Source organism: Megalobrama amblycephala, linkage group LG2 (genome assembly GCF_018812025.1).
Source record: "Megalobrama amblycephala isolate DHTTF-2021 linkage group LG2, ASM1881202v1, whole genome shotgun sequence".
NCBI lineage: Eukaryota > Metazoa > Chordata > Actinopteri > Cypriniformes > Xenocyprididae > Megalobrama > Megalobrama amblycephala.
The window spans coordinates 41,509,949-41,532,402 of NC_063045.1; the positions used below are offsets into that span (position 1 = coordinate 41,509,949).

General features: G+C 37.5%; 2 protein-coding genes across 5 annotated transcripts; one reads left to right on the top strand and one right to left on the bottom strand.

Moving 5' to 3' along the window:
- Nucleotides 1-3,893: 3,893 nt before the first annotated feature.
- On the bottom strand, nucleotides 3,894-13,939 carry LOC125258871. 4 transcript variants are annotated; one of them, XM_048176064.1, is made up of 6 exons: nucleotides 13,660-13,939; nucleotides 12,405-12,555; nucleotides 8,216-9,299; nucleotides 7,953-8,108; nucleotides 7,515-7,607; nucleotides 3,894-5,092 (listed from the first exon to the last, which is right to left on the bottom strand). In XM_048176064.1, exons 3-6 carry the CDS (start codon nucleotides 9,272-9,274, stop codon nucleotides 4,799-4,801), a joined length of 1,602 nt encoding a protein of 533 aa, XP_048032021.1. In that variant the 5' UTR covers nucleotides 9,275-9,299; nucleotides 12,405-12,555; nucleotides 13,660-13,939; the 3' UTR covers nucleotides 3,894-4,798. The 4 variants fall into 4 exon arrangements, with proteins under 4 accessions (XP_048032021.1, XP_048032031.1, XP_048032039.1 ...); XM_048176074.1 differs by having other exon boundaries at nucleotides 12,405-12,512; nucleotides 13,660-13,703; XM_048176082.1 differs by lacking the exons at nucleotides 12,405-12,555; nucleotides 13,660-13,939 and adding an exon at nucleotides 9,681-9,821.
- Nucleotides 13,940-14,061: 122 nt separating this feature from the next.
- LOC125258891 (UDP-glucuronosyltransferase 2A3-like) lies at nucleotides 14,062-16,011 on the top strand. Its single transcript, XM_048176094.1, has 2 exons — nucleotides 14,062-14,168; nucleotides 14,305-16,011. The coding sequence occupies exon 2, from the start codon at nucleotides 14,310-14,312 to the stop codon at nucleotides 15,906-15,908; it is 1,599 nt and encodes a 532-aa protein (XP_048032051.1). The 5' UTR covers nucleotides 14,062-14,168; nucleotides 14,305-14,309; the 3' UTR covers nucleotides 15,909-16,011.
- The last annotated feature ends 6,443 nt before the right edge of the window (nucleotides 16,012-22,454 follow it).

Consider the following 22,454-nt stretch of genomic DNA (forward strand, 5'->3'; position numbering starts at 1 on the left):
TCCAGGTTGGGATGTGAAGAGGCTGCTAAAAAAGCCTTGTAATAGTCTGCATCCCTTCTTTGTGAAATGATTCTCCTCGGTGACCAGTTCTTAGATTTAGAGATTCTTCGATTTTGCTGTTCCTTTGTGAGGGATTTCTTTTATTTTCTTGGATTTGGGAGCTATAGACCTCAGAAATAGAGTTCATGACCTTCATAAAATAGTCTAGACCAAAATGAATAGTTCACTACAGCTTAAGCCTGTAAAGCTTGACATATGAAGTAGTATTCAGAAAAATCAGATTTAAAAAAAAAAAAAAAAATAGAGCAGTTTATTGAACATTTAGAACAATATAAAAAATAGTATGATATACTCTCTTTTAGGGTGACTATACCATCTGTCTTAGGGACTACAGGTGAAAAATAGCCTTCTGGCTAACTCTGGCATATTGACAGAAATGTTTATTAATATGCATTGTCCCTGTAATAAATAAATAAAATAAATAGGAGAATATGGAGCTCATACTTCAGGAGGAATAAACACCTCAATTTTATTCAGAGGCCCAAACTGAGCAAAAATATGCAATTTGGTGCAGTTGCTGATACTTATATGGCCAAAAGGTAAGATGAAATTCTGATAGCTTGTAATATAAATCATTGAGACCTTTATCACAGTAGCAGACTATAAAAAGCACTCTAAATAAAATTGTCACTCTATATCTTCCAATAATTTGTCTCAGTAAGATATTTAAATGCTTAGTTTTATGATCAAAATAAAATCAGTAAAGATTTCACATCAAAAAGGCACGTGTACCATGACCTGATGGGAGGTGTGTATAGAATTATACTAAAAAAAACCTTTTACTTGCTAAAAAACTATAAACCATCAATCAGATGACAGAAGACATGCAGAAGATTATGTACAAGAGGTTTTTCAGTTCTTTTGATCATACTGATTATTCAGAGGACTTAGAAATTTGCATATCAAAATATGATACAGTTGGCTTTATAGGGTTAAATGTATTTTTAAATGTTTATGACATTATTACTCAGTACTTAGGTGTATAATTACACTGTAACAAAGACACCTTGAAATAAGGTGTAACCCTAACATCTATTTATCTACAGGTGCAGGTCATATAATTAGAATATCATCAAAAAGTTCATTTATTTTACTAATTCCATTCAAAAAGTGAAACTTGTATGTTATATTCATTCATTACACACAGACTGATATATTTCAAATGTTTTTTGTTTTTTTTAATTTTGATGATTATAACTGACAACTAAGGAAAATCCCAAATTCAGTATCTCAGAAAATTAGAATATTGTGAAAAGGTTCAATATTGAAGACAACTGGTGCCACACTCTAATCAGCTAATTAACTCAAAACACCTGCAAAGGCCTTTAAGTGGTCTCTCAGTCTAGTTCTATAGGCTACACAATCATAGGGAAGACTGCTGTCTTGACAGTTGTCCAAAAGACGACCATTGACACCTTGTACAAGGAGGGCAAGACACAAAAGGTCATTGCAAAAGAGGCTGGCTGTTCACAGAACTCTGTGTCCAAGCACATTAATAGAGAGGCGAAGGGAAGGAAAAGATGTGGTAGAAAAAAATGTACAAGCAATATGGATAACCGCACCCAGGAGAGGATTGTGAAACAAAACCCATTCAAAAACGTGGGGGAGATTCACAAAGAGTGGACTGCAGCTGGAGTCAGTGCTTCAAGAACCACTACGCACAGACGTATGCAAGACATGGGTTTCAGCTGTTGCATTCCTTGTGTCAAGCCACTCTTGAACAACAGACAGCGTCAGAAGCGGCTAAAGACAAAAAGGACTGGACTGCTGCTGAGTGGTCCAAAGTTATGTTCTCTGATGAAAGTAAATTTTGCATTTCCTTTGGAAATCAGGGTCCCAGAGTCTGGAGGAAGAGAGGAGAAGGCACACAATCCATGTTGCTTGAGGTCCAGTGTAAAGTTTCCACAGTCAGTGATGGTTTGGGGTGTCATGTCATCTGCTGGTGTTGGTCCACTGTGTTTTCTGAGGTCCAAGGTCAACGCAGCCGTATACCAGGAAGTTTTAGAGCACTTCATGCTTCCTGCTGCTGACCAACTTTATGGAGATGCAGATTTCATTTTCCAACAGAACTTGGCACCTGCACACAGTGCCAAAGCTACCAGTACCTGGTTTAAGGACCATGGTATCACTGTTCTTACTTGGCCAGCAAACTCTCCTGACCTTAACCCCATAGAAAATCTATGGGGTATTGTGAAGAGGAAGATGCGATATGCCAGACCCAATAATGCAGAAGAGCTGAAGGCCACTATCAGAGCAACCTGGGCTCTCATAACACCTGAGCAGTGCCACAGACTGATCGCCTCCATGTCACGCCGTATTGCTGCAGTAATTCAGGCAAAAGGAGCCCCAACTAAGTATTGAGTGCTGTACATGCTCATACTTTTCATGTTCATACTTTTCAGTTGGCCAAGACTTCTAAAAATCCTTTCTTTGTATTGGTCTTAAGTAATATTCTTATTTTTTGAGATACTGAATTTGAGATTTTCCTTAGTTGTCAGTTATAATCATCAAAATTAAAAGAAATAAACATTTGAAATATATCAGTCTGTGTGTAATGAATGAATATAATATACAAGTTTCACTTTTTGAATAGAATTGATGATATTCTAATTATATGACCAGCACCTGTATATAAATACATTTACCATATGGGTAACTATATATTACTTTATGTATAAATTAAATAACATTGAAAACATGTGACAATTTTGACATGTATATTGCTTTCTTTTGGCATTTTTGACAGAGACAGCATGGAGAGGATGACCCTAAATTAAATGAGCTAGACTTGAACTTCCCACCACCACATAAGGAGCACAGCTTAACGTGTCTGAGCTCATGCAACTGCTAGGCCACTTCTCTAATAAGCTAGAGTTATTTTTTACTATTATTCATTATGTCACCCCTTTTCATCCTTTCATTCTTTCAACTTTGATTCACACTTTATCCCGAGGGCCATCAGATATTTCCATTCATCAGTGGAGTATCAGTCCTGTCTCCACTTGTACAGCTTTCTCTTAAAAGTAAGCATTTAGTGTGCAGGTCATGAGTAAGTGTGTCATGCATTTCTCAATAGCTTGTGGTTACAGAAAGATTATTGACATAGGTGACACTTTAGTTGGGTATATCTGAGTATGCTGATACACTCCAAACTTTGAACTGTATCAGTATTACTGCAACAGTCCAAAAGTGTTACAGAAAAAATGGTACACTTTACAATAAGGTTTTGTTAGTCAACAATAATATGCTAATATATTAATATAACATGAACTAACAATTAACAAATTCGTTAATGTTAGTTAATAAAAACAGTTGTTCATTGTTTGTTCTTGTTAGTTCACAGTGCATTGACTGTTAACAAATACAAGTTTTGATTTTAATAATGTATTAGTAAATGTTGAAATTAACATGAACTAAGATTAATAAATGTTGTAGAATTATTGTTCATTCTTAATTTGTGTTTACTTAAGTACACTGTAAAAACTAATCTATAGAATTTACCCAATAAATGTGAGGTAACAATTTGCATCGACTTTGGTGGGGTAGATTTAATCCCATATATTGAGTATAAACTATCTGAAGTAAAAAGCTATTAAATGCTTGCATAAATTGGGTAACAATACCTCACATTTATGTATATATTCAACAGCTACTTACTCATTAAAATTAGGTAAAAATTATCTCTTCAAATCAAAGTTAATTAATATCAGTTAATAACAATTACTTATTCAGAGAAGGTAAAATTTACCCCCCACAATAAAGACATTCAGATGGTTCATCAGATCAATGTTTTTAATCCAAAAAATCCTATGAAACACTCAAAATATAGTGCAGCACAACAGCTTTAACAAACATGTCAAGTAATGAACCTGTTTTATAACTCACTGATCTATCAAATGTTGTTTCAATAATGTTGGATAATAAAACATATCCCTGTTTTAGGACATCCAGATCAGAGCGGAAAAGAGAAGTGAGGAGAGAAGGGAGAAGAGAAAATGAAAGGAGAAGTGAGGAGATCAGAGCAGTGCTGGATGTCCAATCACATTAAGATTTTGTTGTATCTAAATTCTTAGACTAAACTCTTTGTGTCTCTTCAGATTTACACAACAGTGACTGACCAAATCTGTGGTCCAGGTATTCATATAACAAATAACCGAACAGCCTTGTTTATATGCAGCAATGATGCACCAAATTATCAAAAAACACAGAATAAAGTGCTAGATAAAGTACAACAGCTTCACACAACAATGAACGAATTGACTTTTTATAACTCACTAAGAACAGTTTCAAATGTTGTTTCTGGATAATTGGCTACTGCAAACAACACATGCCACTTATTCTATTTTAAAAATCAAAAGCACACACACAAACTCCACATGGTTGTTTCTGTGCATGTACAGTATCAAATATCTGGATAAAGATATTTCTTTAGTTTTTGAGCTTGCTCTCACTCTCAAAAGATAGGATGAGAATAAAAGAAACAAACAAATGGGGAGGGAAAGAGGGTAGAAGGAGAGATCAAAATTCTTCAGGCCACTTTCTATTGGTATTCCTTTTCTGTCAATCTGGGGGAAATCACAGAGCAATGGAGTGGGCTGAGAGAGAGTGGATGGATCTGTGTCTGTGTGTGGAGCAAATAAAGGAAAAGAAGAAAAATATAAAACTACACTCCATTACAACTCCATTAAAAGTATGTCCAGACAAAAGATCCTCTTCGAACAACAGGGGAAATGTGTGTCTACTGCATGAGCTTATTTTTGAGGCTGTGGACCTTTTTCAGTAGTTTTGCCCCGTCAATTTCCAAAAAAAGTTTTTGAAAAGCTTCAAACGTGTTCTTCAGCTCCTTTGGATATTCGATGTTGATTGCATAAATGAGTCCCATCAGCAGTATGCATGCCTTTGTTCGGCTTCCACATCCTTCCATCACTTGGTTTCCCTCGATCACAATAGACAAATCTGATGGATCCTCCTCAGCCATGACATTGTGCTTAACAATCACCTTCATCGTTTTGTCTGTGTAGTCCTCACATTCCTACATGTTAAAAAGAAACAAACAAAAAGCATACACATTTTTATTTTATTTAAGATGCTGTTTCAATATATTTCAGTTTATCTAAAAGGAGAGCAGAGGGGGAGTGGAAGGCAAAAGGAGAAGGTGGATACGAGAGGAGAGGAGAGGAGAGGAAAGGAGAGGAGAGCCCACATGGAAAGAACCTATATGTGGATATATGCACATATATGCAGCATATATGCACATATATGATAATATATATGCTGCATATATACTGCATATATGCCGCATATATGCAGTATATGTCTTCTATATAGCTAATGGCAGGATCTGGTCATTTTGTAGCTCATATCTAATTTTTGACTGTCATACATGATGCCTTAGCTCATATTTTCTATTATCAAGGCAAAAACTAAGAATTAACGAAAAAAAATTATGCAAGAATTTATGTATGTGCAAACACGTGAAATTGGTCCCACATGGAAAAAACCTATATAAACATATGTTTCAATATAGGTTTTTAATATATGTGACATAAAATTGGCCGTTTTCCTATATTATATGTACATATGTACACACGTTACGGGTGGTGTTTGCAAAGACGAGGCAGTCACGGAAATCCACAAGATGGGTACTTTAATGAAACGAAGGAGCATAACAACAACCAACACATACAATGTAACATTTAGAACAGACAAGGAGTGAAGGGAGTGAGTCCATATATATATAGGGAGTGCTAACAAGGAAGTCCAGGTGATGATGATATGTGATGATGGGGAGATGACGAGGGAAGTGAGTGCAGGTGTGGAGAACAGGAGGATCATGGGAATTGGAGTTCTGGAGACAAGGGATCTGTGACAACACATATATATGTACACATACAGTACAGTCCAAAAGTTTGGAACCACTAAGATTTTTAATGTTTTTAAAAGAAGTTTCGTCTGCTCACCAAGGCTACATTTATTTAATTAAAAATACAGTAAAAAACAGTAATATTGTGAAATATTATTACAATTTAAAATAACTGTGTACTATTTAAATATATTTGACAAAGTAATTTATTCCTGTGATGACAAAGCTGAATTTTCAGCATCGTTACTCCAGTCTTCAGTGTCACATGATCCTTCAGAAATCATTCTAATATGCTAATTTGCTGCTCAATAAACATTTATGATTATTTTCAATGTTGAAAACAGTTGTGTACTTTTTTTTTCAGGATTCCTTGATGAATAGAAAGTTCAAAAGAACAGCATTTATCTGAAATGCAAAGCTTCTGTAGCATTATACACTACCTTTCAAAAGTTTGGGGAATTTTTGAATTTTTATTTTTATTATTTTTTAAAGAAATTAAAGAAATGAATACTTTTATTCAGCAAGGATGCATTAAATCAATCAAAAGTGGCAGTAAAGACATTTATAATGTTACAAAAGATTAGATTTCAGATAAACACTGTTCTTTTGAACTTTCTATTCATCAAATAATCCTGAAAAAAAATACTGTACACAAATATTTTGTACAATTGTACACATTAAATGTTTCTTGAGCAGCAGATCAGCATATTAGAATGATTTCGGAAGGATCATGTGACACTGAAGACTGGAGTAATGATGCTGAAAATTCAGCTTTGCATCACAGGAATAAATTAATTTGTGAAATATATTCAAATAGAAAACAGTTATTTTAAATTGTAATAATATTTCACAATATTACTGTTTTTTACTGTATTTTTAATTAAATAAATGTAGCCTTGGTGAGCAGACGAAACTTCTTTTAAAAACATTAAAAATCTTAGTGGTTCCAAACTTTTGGACTGTACTGTATATATACACATATATATACACATATATGTACATATATGTACATATAATATAGGAAAACGGCCAATTTTATATATGTCATATATATTAAAAACCTATATCAAAACCTATATTGAAACATATATGTTTATATAGGTTTTTTCCATGTGGGAGTAGGGCTGGGCGATATATCGCATGAGACTGTCACGCGCATTTCGTCAGTAAAGCCGGTACCCTGGTTACCGCTAAATCGCCATCACCTGCTTTCAAATGGAGCGGCATTTAATAGACAGAGCCGTAGATCACTGACAAGCCACGCAAAATCGGGTTCATTATCGAAGGCGATTCATCTGCGATAATGAACGCGATATTGCGTAGCTTGTCAGTGATCTACGGCTCTGTCTATTAAATGCCGCTCCATTTGAAAGCAGGTGATGGCGATTTAGCGGTAATCAGGGAACCGGCTTTACTGACGAAATGCGCATGACAATCTCATGCGACATATCGCCCAGCCCTATGTGGGAGGAGAGGAGAGGAGAGGAGAGGAGAGGAGAGGAGAGGAGAGGAGAGGAGAGGAGAGGAGAGGAGAGGAGAGGAGAGGAGGATCCCTTGAGTTAATCAAAAATCTGTTATCAATATGACATACCTGGCAGTCATGGAAAAGATCTTCTTGTCTTTCACCGAGGTAGTTAATGAGGCAGCAGACAACAGCATCTCTTTTTTTATCAATGTTCTGTGTCTGTAGGGAGATACAATTTAATGATAAGACTGTTAGCGGTGTGGGGAGTGATTTACATATACTAAGACCGAATTCTGGCCCTGCAACAGACTGGCGACCTGTCCAGAGTGAACCCTGCCCCTTCGCCTGATAAATGCTGGGTTGGCTCAAAAATCTTGTGACCCGAACGGACAAAGCAGTAAAGAAAATGGATGGATAAGACCGAATTCACACATTGATGTTAAAAGGTTTAAGTTGGTAAGGAGCTCAACTTTGCGCACAACAAAGCAACTGTTTACAAATTACTTTACTTTTAATTCACTCATATCAATAATTACATATTTGTGAAAAAATAAAATAACATACGTCATTTAAAGTGTCCAGCAGAGGACGCATCTTGCAACCAGCTGCTCCTCCTTTGGCACGCATTAGCCGCAAAAGACCTGGTGTGTACTCATCGAGCTTCCTCATGAATGTCTCCTCCAAGGAAACTGTTGTGATGCGTCTAAACTCCTCCTTGATCTAGGAAGTAAAAGGACCAAAAATTACATTTTAAATTAAAGACCAGCTCTCATAGTAATCACATGAATGTATCCTAGTGGGAAGAAAAAATTACAAGACATTCTCACCTGAGCCTCAGTGAATAATGCTGGCCACCTTTCTTTAAACACACCCACAGAGGGGCTGAGGCTGACCACTTCAACTCTTCGGCTAGAGAAGGTTTTATTCATTTTATCTGCAATTATCTTTGCATTGTTTTTCTTTGTAATTTCAAAAATTAATTCAAGCCTCTCTTTCTCCAGAGTCTCTTGGCTTTCACCAGTAGGGTGCGGAGGGAGGTAATTAACCTCTGCTTTTTTGGGCTTTTTTACATTTTTCGAAGGCACTGCATCACCCGGATGCTTCCTTTTTAAGGTGTTGATTTCAATTTCCGGGTAAGAATATTTTCGAGATCTTAGCTTGGCACGGTAATTGTGCATCTTGTTTTTTATGCGCTGCTGCCAGCCATATAAGCCTGCAAATGATCCCGGCTCCCTAAGACACGGAAACTTAGAAACCAAGGCTTCAGCCACTGAGAGGATTTGCTGATTGGTTGGGTAAGCAGTGTAAGAAAAAATTACTTTTGCAAGCTCTTGCATTATTGCTGATTTAACACTGGCATCCATGAAGTGTCTTCCAGTGGCATCATATGAGTTGTTTGCCTCTGCGAGGATGAGTTCTAGGTCTCGGGAAAACTCCGGTACTTGGAATGGCACTGGCCATGCAGCAGAGCGACATGAATCAGGGAGAATAATGGTGTCACTGGAACTTGACGATGCGTAGTTTGACACCTCTGAGGATGCATCATGATCTGCAGGGCAGATGTCCGTTTCAGTAGTACTTGCAGGATAGGTGCTCACTGAACTCAATGTAGATGATTCAAGTACTGGGTGTAGGTCAAGGGTTATCGTCGGCTCTTTTAGGATCACTTTAACAGTGGCCTTGTCATACAAGTCAGCAGTTGAGGTGACACTGAAAAACTCATTGTCAAAGTGTTTGTCTTGGTATAGTAGTCCAATTTCCCCATGCAATTGAAAAGTTTCAGTAACTATGGAAACAAGATCTTCCACTGTATTTGGAATTCCTGTTGGAAGTTTCAGCTTTTGAATGTTGTGTTCTTCTAAAACGACTCTTAAATGGACCGCCATTGTTGTTTGGTGTGTGTTTCCTCAGCTGTAGAGACAGAGAAAGAAACGAAATTGAGACAGGTTATTAATAGTTGATGAGCTTACTTGCATAGGTTTGCTTCAATATTCTTCTGCCAAAGCAATAAACAGATATTTAGTTCAGTGGAAATTTCAATAAATAATCTTTGATTATCATTATTATTTTAAGAAGAGGTAGATGAGGAAAGGAGGAGAAAAAAGGAGAGTAAGTATGCATCACATTTTCCCATTTTCTGTGGCAATCATCCCCGTTAAATAAACATTACAATAAATAAATAAGACAGGATTCCTGGCCATACAGCTGTTAAGTAATTGTTTCAATATCTACTTGAAAAGTGCACACATATTTGATATGACAACATAAATAAAATCAACCCATTACACTTACTCTTATGTGCAAATGAAGTGTTTAAGGGTCACCATACGGCCATCTGCTGCATTGTATGCAGCCAAGGGGTATGTTTCTTTTAATTCAGAATGTTTAAGGATTTCTGTCTCTCCTGTTGGCTCTACTTTGAAACTCCTCAGGTGTTCACAATACCAACCACTAAGCAATTTCAGAACAAAGACAGGAGTTTCACGCACAATGATTATTTGCTGGATTTCTCCAAAGTCAGGTAGGCCTCCTGTTGAGCCAAACGGCAGCACCATGCCAATATTATAGTCTGTGCCTAAAATGGTTGCTTTATTTGTCATGTTCACAAACTCTTCCCCAGGGAACTTCCTTGCGAAGGACTCCTTAATGCCATCTTTAAGAACATCAACTGCCACAAGAGTCCTCTGGGACACTGACAGTGCTGGCCTTTGGTTGTTGCAATTGTTGGTATGATACGCAATCATTGATTGGTGTTTTCTTGCCATTGTCATGAGAATGTTTCTAAAACACCCAGTCTGCCTCACAATCCTTTTAAAGAATCGATGTTTGGCTTCAAACCGCATAGTCCAGAAATGTACCAGTGGCCCGTAAACAGTTGTAAGCCATGGATAATGCTCGAGAAAGTGGTGTTTTGGTCGAACTTTCTCCTCTGGGAACACTTCAAAATATCTGTAACGGTGTTCTGAGATCTTACTTTGCATGTATCCTATTGTCTCATCTGTGTGGAGAGGAGCCATGACAAGCTCCACAACATCTTTAAGGTTCATCAAAACCTCCCAAGCAGGCTCATCTTCTGGGACTTTGTCACCAATCATGAGTGGCATCATTCTCAACAAACACCAGTTTTCGTGTGCGTTACCTCCTACGCTTTTTCGTAAGTTGAAATGCGGGGCAATGGGTTGTGGACAGTTTCTTTTGTCACTCCATTTGTAAGGAAAGCAACGTATGGAATGGTTGAGCTCCTGAAGAGAGATGTATTTCTTTCTGATTAACACATCAAGACAGAGTGATATTTCCACAGGTACAATTCCTTCGAGCAAATCATGCAAAGCATCAGGGGGATAACCTGATATAGCATGAAATTTACTGAGTCTGTCTGAGATGGGACACTGTCTTTTAACTCCGCAGTGGTGACCTTCTGCTGGATCAGACAGTGCTGCTTTGACATGCATGGCATAGTTGGACTTAGTCCGTGGAGGAAACAGTCCTTCTCCTACTTCATGCTCCTGGATCTGTGACCGTTCTCCAATGCAAAAGCGACAGAAATGTGAAGCTGAAAAGCTTTCAACAAAGCCACCTATTGAGTGAGCACCAAGATTGTCAGCGACTACAGCAAGTACAGTGCCCTTGACCACTTTGCCCAGACTTGAAACAAAAATACCTTCATCTTCAAAGGACTTCAAATCTCTGAGCAGTGGGTCCAAAACCTTTGCATAGCCATACTGGTTGACATCATTTGCCTTGCACAAAATGGTTAAGTAAATGGAAGTCAGTGTAGATCTCAATGTGGCATGTATGTCTGCGAACACCCAGTACACTGCTGTGACTTTATGCTTCTTGCGGGATGTTCCCAGAGGGTTGCATATCTCAAAGTCATCTATATATAATATGAGTGGGAGTTTAAGTTCATCCTCACATAAAAAGCTGTTTTCTCTTAGTAAAGATCCATCATTAAACGATTTGTATCCAGAAGAGGCATCAGATGTCTTTTTGTTTTGTAATATTGTGTTTTGAATGTGGCTGTTGTTCACAAGTTGAGATAATAATGGGAGGATTGGTATATACTGAAATGATTTTTTCTCTGTACTATCAAGTATGTACTCAACTGGTTCAATCGATGAGAGATGCTCCTTACTAAATTGCTCTCTCCTGAACTTACTGCTGAAAGGCCCATCCACTCGTAAAGCAGCACAGACAGGGCTTAGCTGGCAAAGGTCTTTGACCAGTTCTGATATCACTGAGTCTTCAAATGTACAGCCATGTTTTCTCAAAGTACTCAGAATGATCTCTTTAATGACGGGGCCAGATGCAGACGCTGTAAGGAAATGAAATTCCTCTACTAGTTCATTAATGCATGAATTTGAGACATTAAAAATGTTCTCCATTTTCAGGAGGAGCAACCCCACTCTTTTAGTAATAATTTTGTTCAAGTCCTCATCCTCCTCAAGGACTAAGCCACAGTCGTTTTCATCCTCAACAAAATCACTTTCTTCATCCGGGTTGTTTTGGTGTTGATAAAGAACATTAGTCTTGAAATCTTCCAACAAATGTGGGTTGTGTTTTCTACTCTTGTGGCTGTGGAATGTTGTATATTTGTTGGTCTTGTAATCACAACCCTCAAAAACACATGTCACAGTTTCAAATTTTTTTAGATGGCCACCAAGATGTTCAAAAAAATGCCTCTCATTGTCAAAAGAGCATGAATTACAGACAATGCATGTAAACAAAATGTTTCCTGGCTGGGTTGACTGAGAATGATGCCTTGACAAATGTGTCCTTAATGCACCCCATGTCTTGACTGTGCAAGGACAATCTGCATAGAGGCAGGGTATGGAGTGGACTCGACCTAAATGCTCATGTATTAGTCTGCTGTGTTTCAGCAGGTCCAATCTTTTTGATGTTGTGAATTTGCACAACTTACATTTCCAGTTCATTTTCCCATAACTGAGGACTTTAGTTAAGGTAACTATACCTTTAAGGACAATGTGATTTATTTTATTTGGAAAACTTGCATACCTGTAAAGGATACACTTGTGGTGGGGATGTGGGTGGATGTGTCAACACTAGAACTGGTAACAGTGGTCTATCAGTGAGTCTCTGCTTGTGGAGGACAGACAAGAGGAACTGAAGAGAGGGCAAATAGTGAGTGTCCACATACACAGACTGCCTACAACAGAAATAAAAACAAAAATTACACAAAACAAATTATCAGACATGCACCTGGGTTAGATTTTGTACAGATGATTTTGGGTTTACCTCAATATAATGCAAATAATCACCCCCTTTGGTTATTCGGGTGGGTGTTTAATATGCAAAATGGATTATAACCCCAGACGTTTAAAAGAACCAGGCGGCTATTTGCAGACCGGTGATTAATTGGGGAAATATGGTAGTTTATCAGTGCTCCTCTGATCTGGGCAGTCTGTCTGTCTGACAAGGGACGGTCATGCAGAAATAACAGACTGTGTACTGACTTAAATAAAGGCATTGCAATTACATATATTAATATTCATACTTCATATAATTAGCTTCATAGATGTAATGTGTTTCATAGAACATATTACAAAATTATGAAAACATTTATTAAGCACTGATGTTCTAACAATAACAAATATAATATAAAATCAATTCTAAAATGTTGTACGTGATCCCACAATTCCTTAAAAAACTTAGGTGCAGCAACAGTTGGTGTTTTCACACACACTCGTGGGATACAGTGGTAACGTTACTATGTTTTTATTTTTAATCCTGCGCCCATTCAATATATTAGAAAAAGCTGGCTTTGACTAGTTTCTAACCTTAAAACCAGCGGTCAGACACAGTCATGCATGCTGACCAATCTTGTAAAAAGCACACCACGACGGCATTTCAACTTACCGGCAGTAAGGACGGTGAAAGCCCGGGACACAACAAACCGATGGCAAAGAACTAGCAGCGACGAAAGCAGATGTGCCGTTGCGTGTCAACGCATTCTCATCCTAGCAACGGCACGTCTGCTTTCGTCGGGGTCAATTTGTTTATTTGAACACATCAAACCGACGCATGGAACACAATAAACCAAGTTGCCTGACCGACGGTCCGACGTTGTCCGACGTGGCTTGATGTGTCCCGGGCCATGGTGACGCCAGCGACAGATTCAAACTTTAATTTCAAGTAATGGCATGTTAAACAAACGAAAGCCGAATACAAGTGAAGTGTAATATCTCATAATTAAATATATATATATATATTATATATATATATATACAGCACTCCTATGTAAATAGCTTACCTTCACTTCTGCTGTTCGATGGCAGCCAGAGAGAGGATCCAGCGTCGTCCACACTCACTCAAAAACGCGGGCTGACGCATGCGCAATTTAAAGCAAAAAAAACTCACAGTTTGGGGGTATATTTTACTGCATTTTTCTATGTGATGGTTCTTACTGTTGACGAATGGGTAGCATATGTAGAATTTACCCATTACTTTAGAATTCGTTGGCTGGCTGCAATAATCATGTACATTTTATATGGTTTCCACAGATTATATTTACCACTCTCCAAAATCACTTTTTTCAGTGTAGTTAACTAATGAACATTATGTTACCGAAAGAATGTATATGTCTGAGTGCACCTTTAACCATATGCAGTGTCTGCTTGTTAATTATTGATTTGAATGTTAATAATTTAAGTGGACTTTGTAAAGTCTTGGCAAAGGGCAGAATTTGAACTTAGTGGCTCAGATGAATGGAGTTCTGGAATGATCAAGTGTTTGTCTTTTACTCATGCATGAACAATTAAGGTAAGAGTCTTGTCAGTTAGTAACAATTTAGTTGTTTTAGTTTTGTACATTAATAATTTGTACATTTGTTAGTGCAAATGAGGAATAATTAATAATATATTCATATTTGTTTTGTTTTATTTTACTTTTTGGTCAGGTACAATGAAGTCCCTTACAAACCAGTCGCATTTTATTATTGGATTGTTTTTGGCCTTGTCTGTTATCACCCTGAGCTGCAGCGGAGGTAAAGTTTTAGTGTATCCTGTCGATGGAAGCCACTGGGTCAATATGAAAGTCCTGATAGAAGAGATGCACTCCAGGGGCCACAACATCACCATTATCCGTCCCAAATCCAGCTGGTACATCACGGAAAAGTCCCCTCTCTACACTTCCATCACAATCCCAGATGAAACAAATGAATTTGAGAACTTTTTTGAAGAGTATTTATGGAAAGTGATGCAAATAGAGAGAGGCGATGGTTCTGGACTGTCATTCTTGCAGCTTCAGGTCGATTTGTTCATGATGCTGTCAAAAGCACATTATATTTCTTGTAAAATGGTGTCGGCCATTTTAGAAGACAAGACACTTGTGAAAAGACTTCAGAATGAACGTTACGACCTGGTGCTCACCGATCCTGCCATTGCAGGTGGGGTGTTTTTAGCTCATTATCTAAAACTCCCTCTTGTTCTAAATGTACGATGGATCACCAGTGGTGAAGGACATTTTGTTATAGCACCGTCTCCAATGTCTTATGTACCTTTACCAGGCACTGGTCATACAGATAAAATGAGTTTCACTCAAAGGGTTAAAAATGTTTTATTTCAAGGCTTTATTTTCTTCCAGGACAGATTTGTGGTGGGTCCACATTATGATGCACTAATAGAGAAGTATTTGGATTACAAAACAGACATTGTTAGCCTCATTCAAGCCGCTGATATCTGGCTCATGAGGGCTGATTTTGTATTCGAGTTTCCGAGACCAACAATGCCAAATGTTGTTTACATGGGTGGATTTCAGTGCAAACCTTCCAAGCCTCTTCCTGCAGATCTGGAAGCATTTGTGCAGAGCTCAGGAGAGCACGGTTTTATTATTATGTCTTTGGGAACACTTGTTAAAAGTCTCCCCGCCGACATGGCGAACGATATCGCGGCCGCTTTTGCTAGTTTACCTCAGAAAGTCATCTGGAGACACCTTGGAGATCGCCCATCCACTGTGGGAAACAACACTCTAATCGTGGACTGGATACCACAGAATGACCTCCTGGGACATTCCAAGATCAAAGCCTTCGTAGCCCACGGAGGAACCAATGGAGTGCAGGAGGCCATATACCATGGGGTACCAATCTTGGGCATCCCTTTGTTCTTTGACCAGTTTGACAACTTATTACGTGTTCAGGAGAGAGGAGCGGGTAAGATACTTAAGTTGTCAGAGTTCAGTGGCCATACTTTTGGACAAGCCCTACGGGAATTGCTTGGTGAAGCCTCCTACAGGAGGAACATGCAGAGACTCTCAAGTCTACACAGGGACCAGTTGATGAGGCCTTTGGACTCAGCTATCTTCTGGATCGAGTATGTGATCAGAAATAAAGGTGCGACTCACCTGCGCTCCGAGTTCTACAAGATGCCATGGTACTCGTACCATTCTGTGGATGTGGTTTTGGTTCTTTTGGCTATCGTTGCTGTGTTTGTGCTTTCTATAGTTGCAGTAATCAGATATGTGTGTTATAAAACATGCTGTAAACGAAAAATGAAAAATGAATGATGCTAGATGATTTTTAAATGAGATTAGATTAGATTTGCAAAAAATAAATCATTAACTCATTAATCATTAAAATGAAATCATTAAAGGATTTACTGATACCATTTCCAAGTGATCAGATCCTTCATGTCAAAATACATTTTTTAAAAATGTAAAAGTTTTTTTACACAAAGTTTTTTGAGAAGTGACAAATGAATATTTAATACATATTTATAAAACACTACTGATCATCATAATGTGTATCTTTAACTACAGACTTGCTGAAAAATCCAGCATAAACCAGCATTAATGAATTCCATGTTGGTCTAGGCTTTATGCTGGTTAGAGCTGGTATAGTGCTGGTCTAGCTGGTGGACCAGCATAGTCATGCTGTTCTCTAGCAAAATTGAGCTGGTATTGTCTGGTAGAGTCATTTGTTTAGTTGTTAGACTACACTGGTTGCTCCTTTTGTTTTGGTTAACTAAAAAGAACTGGCTCATAAGACTCGCTCATTCTGGAATCGGACTAATTTGTTCACGCTGTTTGTGATTCACTAAAAAGAACCAGTTTATAACACTCTTTTTTTCAAGAATCAGAATAAACTGGTTGTTCTGTATGTTTATGATTTACTAAAAAGAACTGGTTCATTAGAGTTGTTCATTCAGGAATTGGGTTACTCTCTATGTTTGTTATTCACTAAAAAGAACCGGCTCATAAAAGTCTTTCATTCAGGGATTGCACTACCAACTACACTGGTCATGCTGCATGTTTACGATTTACTAAAAAGAACTGGCTCATAAGAGTCATTCATTCTGGAATCAGACTAAACTGGTAGCATTGTTTATGATTTACTAAAAAGGACCACCTCATAGTCATTCGTTCAGGAATCAGGTTTTTCACACTGTTTGGCTGCATTCAAAATCATAAGCAGCTGACTATCAGGCAATAACTTTGCAGGCTTTGCACAAGAAAGTACCTCACAAAAGGTTTCTGAGGCAGTATAACAGTGATCTACAACAAAAAAGAGACAGCTTTGGTGATAACTAAGTGAATATTTAATTACTACAATACTAATTTCTTGTTAGAAATGACTTCAAAAGTGGAAAAAGCTGATCTAAAATGTACATTTACACACAAACTAAAAACCAACCACAACTTTTAGATGGCAATTTTATTTTTTTTAGCTCAAATGTCACAGTGTGGTATCAAAATCTGACTCCCCATGAGATTATGACTCCCCTGTGTCTTCCTGTGAGGGTTAGGATTAGGTGTGGGCTTTAGAGATTAGGGACTACTCAGGTATAGCATCCTCCCCACCGAATTAACCAATCAGGAGCAGGGGAGTCAAAATTTCACTGCAAGTAAAATTTCGGTACAACAACCGTGTGAATCGAATTTACAGGATACTGGGATATCATAAGCGGCGAAGGATACATCTATGCAGCCTTCAAAAATCGATCAGATGAAGGTATCTCAGTAGACAGGATGTTGCACAAGCATTGGATTCAGATGTGCCTTGACTTTCTACCTCTGTATCCTGCTTGCAGAGGCAGCATTTTTCAGCTTTTGGACACAGCCATGGCATCGCTGAATAGTGCAGATATTCTTTACACAAACCATTAGAAAAATGGAACTGGCTTGAATGAGAACAGATTCTCCGTTTCCAACCCAAAAATAATAAATAAAATGTTTTATTATAAGCACCATGGTATAATATTACATAAAAGGAGTTTGAGTCGACTTATGATGCATAAAAAGAATGGCATACTTGAAAGACAAAGCCCTGGGCTTTTCTGTTTGAGGCTATCTACAATCCTGGTTTAGAGTGCTTTTTCAAACTCATGTTGACAAAAGGATGAGAGATGTGTCATAGTTAGCATTCTTTCTAATGTTTTGAGCAATTTGAACTCATGGAGGTCACTGCAGAAGGTCATAATGTGCCACATGTGCTAACATGCTCACTTTATACCAAGAGACTTGCTAATAGGCATAACAGTGTGAACTACCCCTTTTACTCAGAGTGAACCTTCAGCACAGTTGTGATTCTGATTACATCCAGCTGTGGTCTATTATTTTATTTACAAACCGTGACTAGAAAAAAAAAACTATATATATATATATATATATATATATATATATATATATATATATATATGAGACACCTGGTTTTAGAATTTATTACTATGGTACAGGGTCTCCTTTTGCAGCCAATACAGCATCAATTCGTCTTGGGATTGACAGATACAAGTTCTTTGCAGTGCCCAGAAGGATTTTGAGCCATTCCTTCTCCAGCAGTGGCCAGGTCAATATGTGATGCTGGTGGAAGAAAACGTTTTCTGACTTGCTCCTCCAAAATACCCCAAAGTGGCTCAAAAATATTTATATCTGGTGACTGTCCAGGACATAGAAGATGTTCAACTTCACTTTCATGTTCATCAAACCATTCTGTAACAAGTCTTGCTGTGTGTATTGTGGTATTATCATGCTGATACACGGCACCCCCTTCAGGGTACAATGTTTGAACCATTAGCTGCACATGGTCCTCCAGAATGGTTTGGTGCGCACCAACAATTTGGCATCTTTTGAACTCTGATATGCAGGGGTGGATTAAGGTGGTCAGGGGCACCTGGTTCGATCACAAAACATTGATATGAGTCGCAGTTCTGCTGTGGCTTTCGTTGGAACTAGAGATGCGCCGATTTACGATTTTTTGATAGTGTGATCACCTATTTATGCCGATTCCGATTTTCTTTCTTAGAACTATAATTGACAGCATAGGTTTTATTTTCATAAAAAAGTAAAATTCAGTAAAAAAAAAAAAAGAACAAATAAAAAAATGACAAACAGCACAAATAAATGCAATACAATAGAAAGCTATGAAACTAAGTTTTTCAGGTTAAGTAGGTTTTTATTCAGGTAAGAAATACTACAGAAATTAAAGTAATCGAATGTAAAATAACACATCCAGTGTTATTTTACATTGGTTACCTTAAAGGTGCAATATGTAATATTTTTGCAGTAAAATATCTCAAAACCACTAGGCCAGTGTTATATATTTTGTTCACTTGAGTACTTACAATATCCCAAATTTTTCCAACTATTTGTAAATCGTGAGAAAATTGCAATTTTAACCAAGGTTCCGGGACGAGTGAGGAGTCGCCTGTCAATTGCGTCATACCTGCGGTAACCCTCAGTTTCCGGTTTTATTTTGTAGAAACCATGGAAACACCAAAGCCGCTTTAATTACACGTTTTAATAGACAAGGGAACAACTGTTTTGATATATTTATAGACAGAAAACAAATTGTTGTTATATAGCTCAACACGATTAGTCTTATTGTTTAAATCTAATTTTCTTGATTTTTTTGCGAGTACCATGCTTTACCATGCCTCAGAGAAAAACACTACTTTGTGAAGTATAGCTAACATAGCATAATCAGATGCACCTTTATTTTTAGTAACAGTAATACATAATTTTCTCCATCATACATATGTTTTAAAATGAATTGCATGCCATTCAACAACACAAGCCATCCAACATTTAATATTATATTTTAAAATTGATCTATCTTACTGCAGTGTGTAACAGTGTCTCACAGCAGCCGCCGAGAGAATGTTGTATGTTATAACATAATTTTCAACACTCACAAATGTATTTAATATGATAAACGGAGTTGTGTCACCTCATACTCATGACCGGAAAAGCGGAAGCGGCACCAGCGACTGTGTCATAATAAAAGTTCCACTGCTCGTGAAGCATGTGTTGCACAATCGCTCCAATGGCCTCGTTCAGGTCCCACAACACTCGGTCCTGCTCTGCTTCATACTACAGTAACATTAATAATCGCATCCATGAAAATGTTTTCTTCCCGAGTCCAATCCCTATTCTTTTGCACTGTCCTTTGAGGTGGAGACCACATGTCCCAAGATTCAGCTCTCAAACTTGGCGTCATCAAGCTACGCTTTTGTTTTGAATAGGCTTCTAGCGAGCTCTAGCGGACAAAATTATTACATATTGTACCTTTAATTTATGTATTCTTTATTGTAAATATTAAATACAGATTTATTCTTACCATAAAGTTATAAAACATATTCAGTCTAGAGCAGAAAGTGATTTTCTTTGTCTTTTGTTCTTTAAATAACATGACAGACAGCAGCAGGAATATTGGACTGCTGTCCCTTTAAGAGTTTATGAACGAACCCAATACTGTTACACAACATGTGTTCTCTTTCTTAGCTATTTAACAATCCAAAACTGACTGTGTTTGTCTGAATAATTGCTAAAACGGGCATTTTGACAATTTTTTTTTAACTTTTAAGTGCAGTAAGTCACTCATTTTGGTACTTGTGAGACTGAGTGTGGCTTGTTCGCGCCACTAATTTAGGCCATGTTCACACAGCAGCAGAATACGGTTGTCAGTCCTGTATTTGAGTCCTTAATATGGTTACATTCACACATAGTATGGTTATTTATTGGTGTGACAGCCGCATTTTATAACCAAACTCTGACCACCAAAATAACGACACAAAAGCAATGCAATGAAAGAAAAATACAATGTTCTGTCATGAAACTCTAAATGATAATAGGTCCTAATAGGCTGATAGGTCCTTAACTCAACTGCTTGGAATCACATCATTATATCTATAGGACACAGATGATTGTTTCCTGCTGTATTAGTAGCCAATGATCTTGCATGCTCAGTCTTCAAATACATGAGTACATTTATATCAAAAAGACGTCAGTTTTTTTTTTACATCAAATTGATTTTAATATTTTGACATCAAATTGATGTCAGTTTTTTAAAATCAAATTGACATCAAATTGATGTCAGTTTTTTTGACAGAAAATTGACGTCAATATTTTGACATCAAATTGACGTCATTTTTTTACATCAAGTTGACGTCAATTTTTTTATTTAAAATTGATGTAAATTTTTGACCACAAATTGACGTCAATGTTTGTCATCAAATTGACATCAATATTTTGACATCAAATTGACGTCAGTTTTTGACATCAAATTGACCTCAATATTTTGACATCAAATTGACGTCAATTATTTTTACATCAATTTGAAGTCCACACACTGATGTCCAGTTGATGTCGAAAAAAACCCCATCAAATTGACATCAATTTTTTGACATCAATTTTTTGACGTCAATTTGACGTCCACACGCTGATGAAAAAAAATATCAAATTGACTTCAAAAAACAGGTCAAAAATGCAAATCAAACTGATATTTTTTCGACCATCAAAATAACGACACAAAAGCAATGCAATGAAAGAAAAATACAAAGTTCTGTCATGAAACTCTAAATGGGCAGGCTAATAGGTCCTTAACTCAACTGCTCGTAATCACATCATTATATCTATAGGACAGATGATTGGTTCCTGCTGTATTAGTAGCCAATGAGCTTGCATACTCAGTCTTCAAATACATGAGTAGCATTTGCCTTAGCAGTGCTCCACCTTCCCCAGCTCCACCTGTATAGATCTGCTATGGGTAATTCATGTACGCTATATTGCACAGCAGCAGCATGTCTTACTTGCTCATAGCAGCGTGTCGTGTATGTATTGGCAGTAGCAAATCCTGTTCTTGCTCTGCAGCAGCAGCAGCAATAATCAACAGCAGCAGCAACAGCAGCAATAAAAGCAGCAGCAGCGTAGCAGATGTATTCCGCCAAGACCAAACATATCAGCATTGTCATACCCATTACCATGCCAAACACTCAGAGAGTTTTCATGACAGAACTTTTATTCAGCAAACTTCAAATTAATAATACAAATGTAAATAAAAACAAAACTGCACCTATCCTGATTGAGAATAAAGATCAATGGCTCTCTGGCCCTTCTGGCATCCCATACCCCATATCTGTTGCGTGCTGATCGGAGATAGTTCTTTATGTATTTGATGATGTCAGATTATGTAAAGATTATTTTGGCTAAAAGTGGGTTACTCATAGCCAGACTATATCGGGTTTATAGTTAACTGAGACGGTGAAATGACGGCTATTGCTTGCTGGTAGGGAGCTGATTGAGACGCACCCTAGGACTAGGCTAACATTAGCGGACTTCTAAAGTTGCTACTACTTACATGTTTCAAGTGATAAGCCATATTTGAGGTCGATGAATGATAGGTGAATGATTAGATTTCCTTCCGTTAACGATCTCTATCTCAAAAACTGCCTGACTTGTATCCAATGCCTTGAAGTATCAAGCCCATTTGGGATTTTTTTCAGTATATCTTGTTAACGTTGTTCTTTTAACCTTCTTTTAACCACTATCGTAATTTCTTTCGGACATTTGCCTCAATGCCGTCTAGCAATAGCAGTGACGTAAATGTAAGTAGTAAATTTAAGTAAATTTAAAATAATAAAAAAATAGTCTGGCCAATCCGGGGCCCTTGCACACGTGGGCTGCACTGGAGCCTAGGCAAGCCTGTGCATTAATCTGTGCCTGCTGATATATCTTCCATTATGTTGTGTGGATTGCAATATACTGTATATACTCATATATAGGCAAATCTCCAACGCTATATTGGCCAGTGTTTCCAACCCCTGTATATACATTACA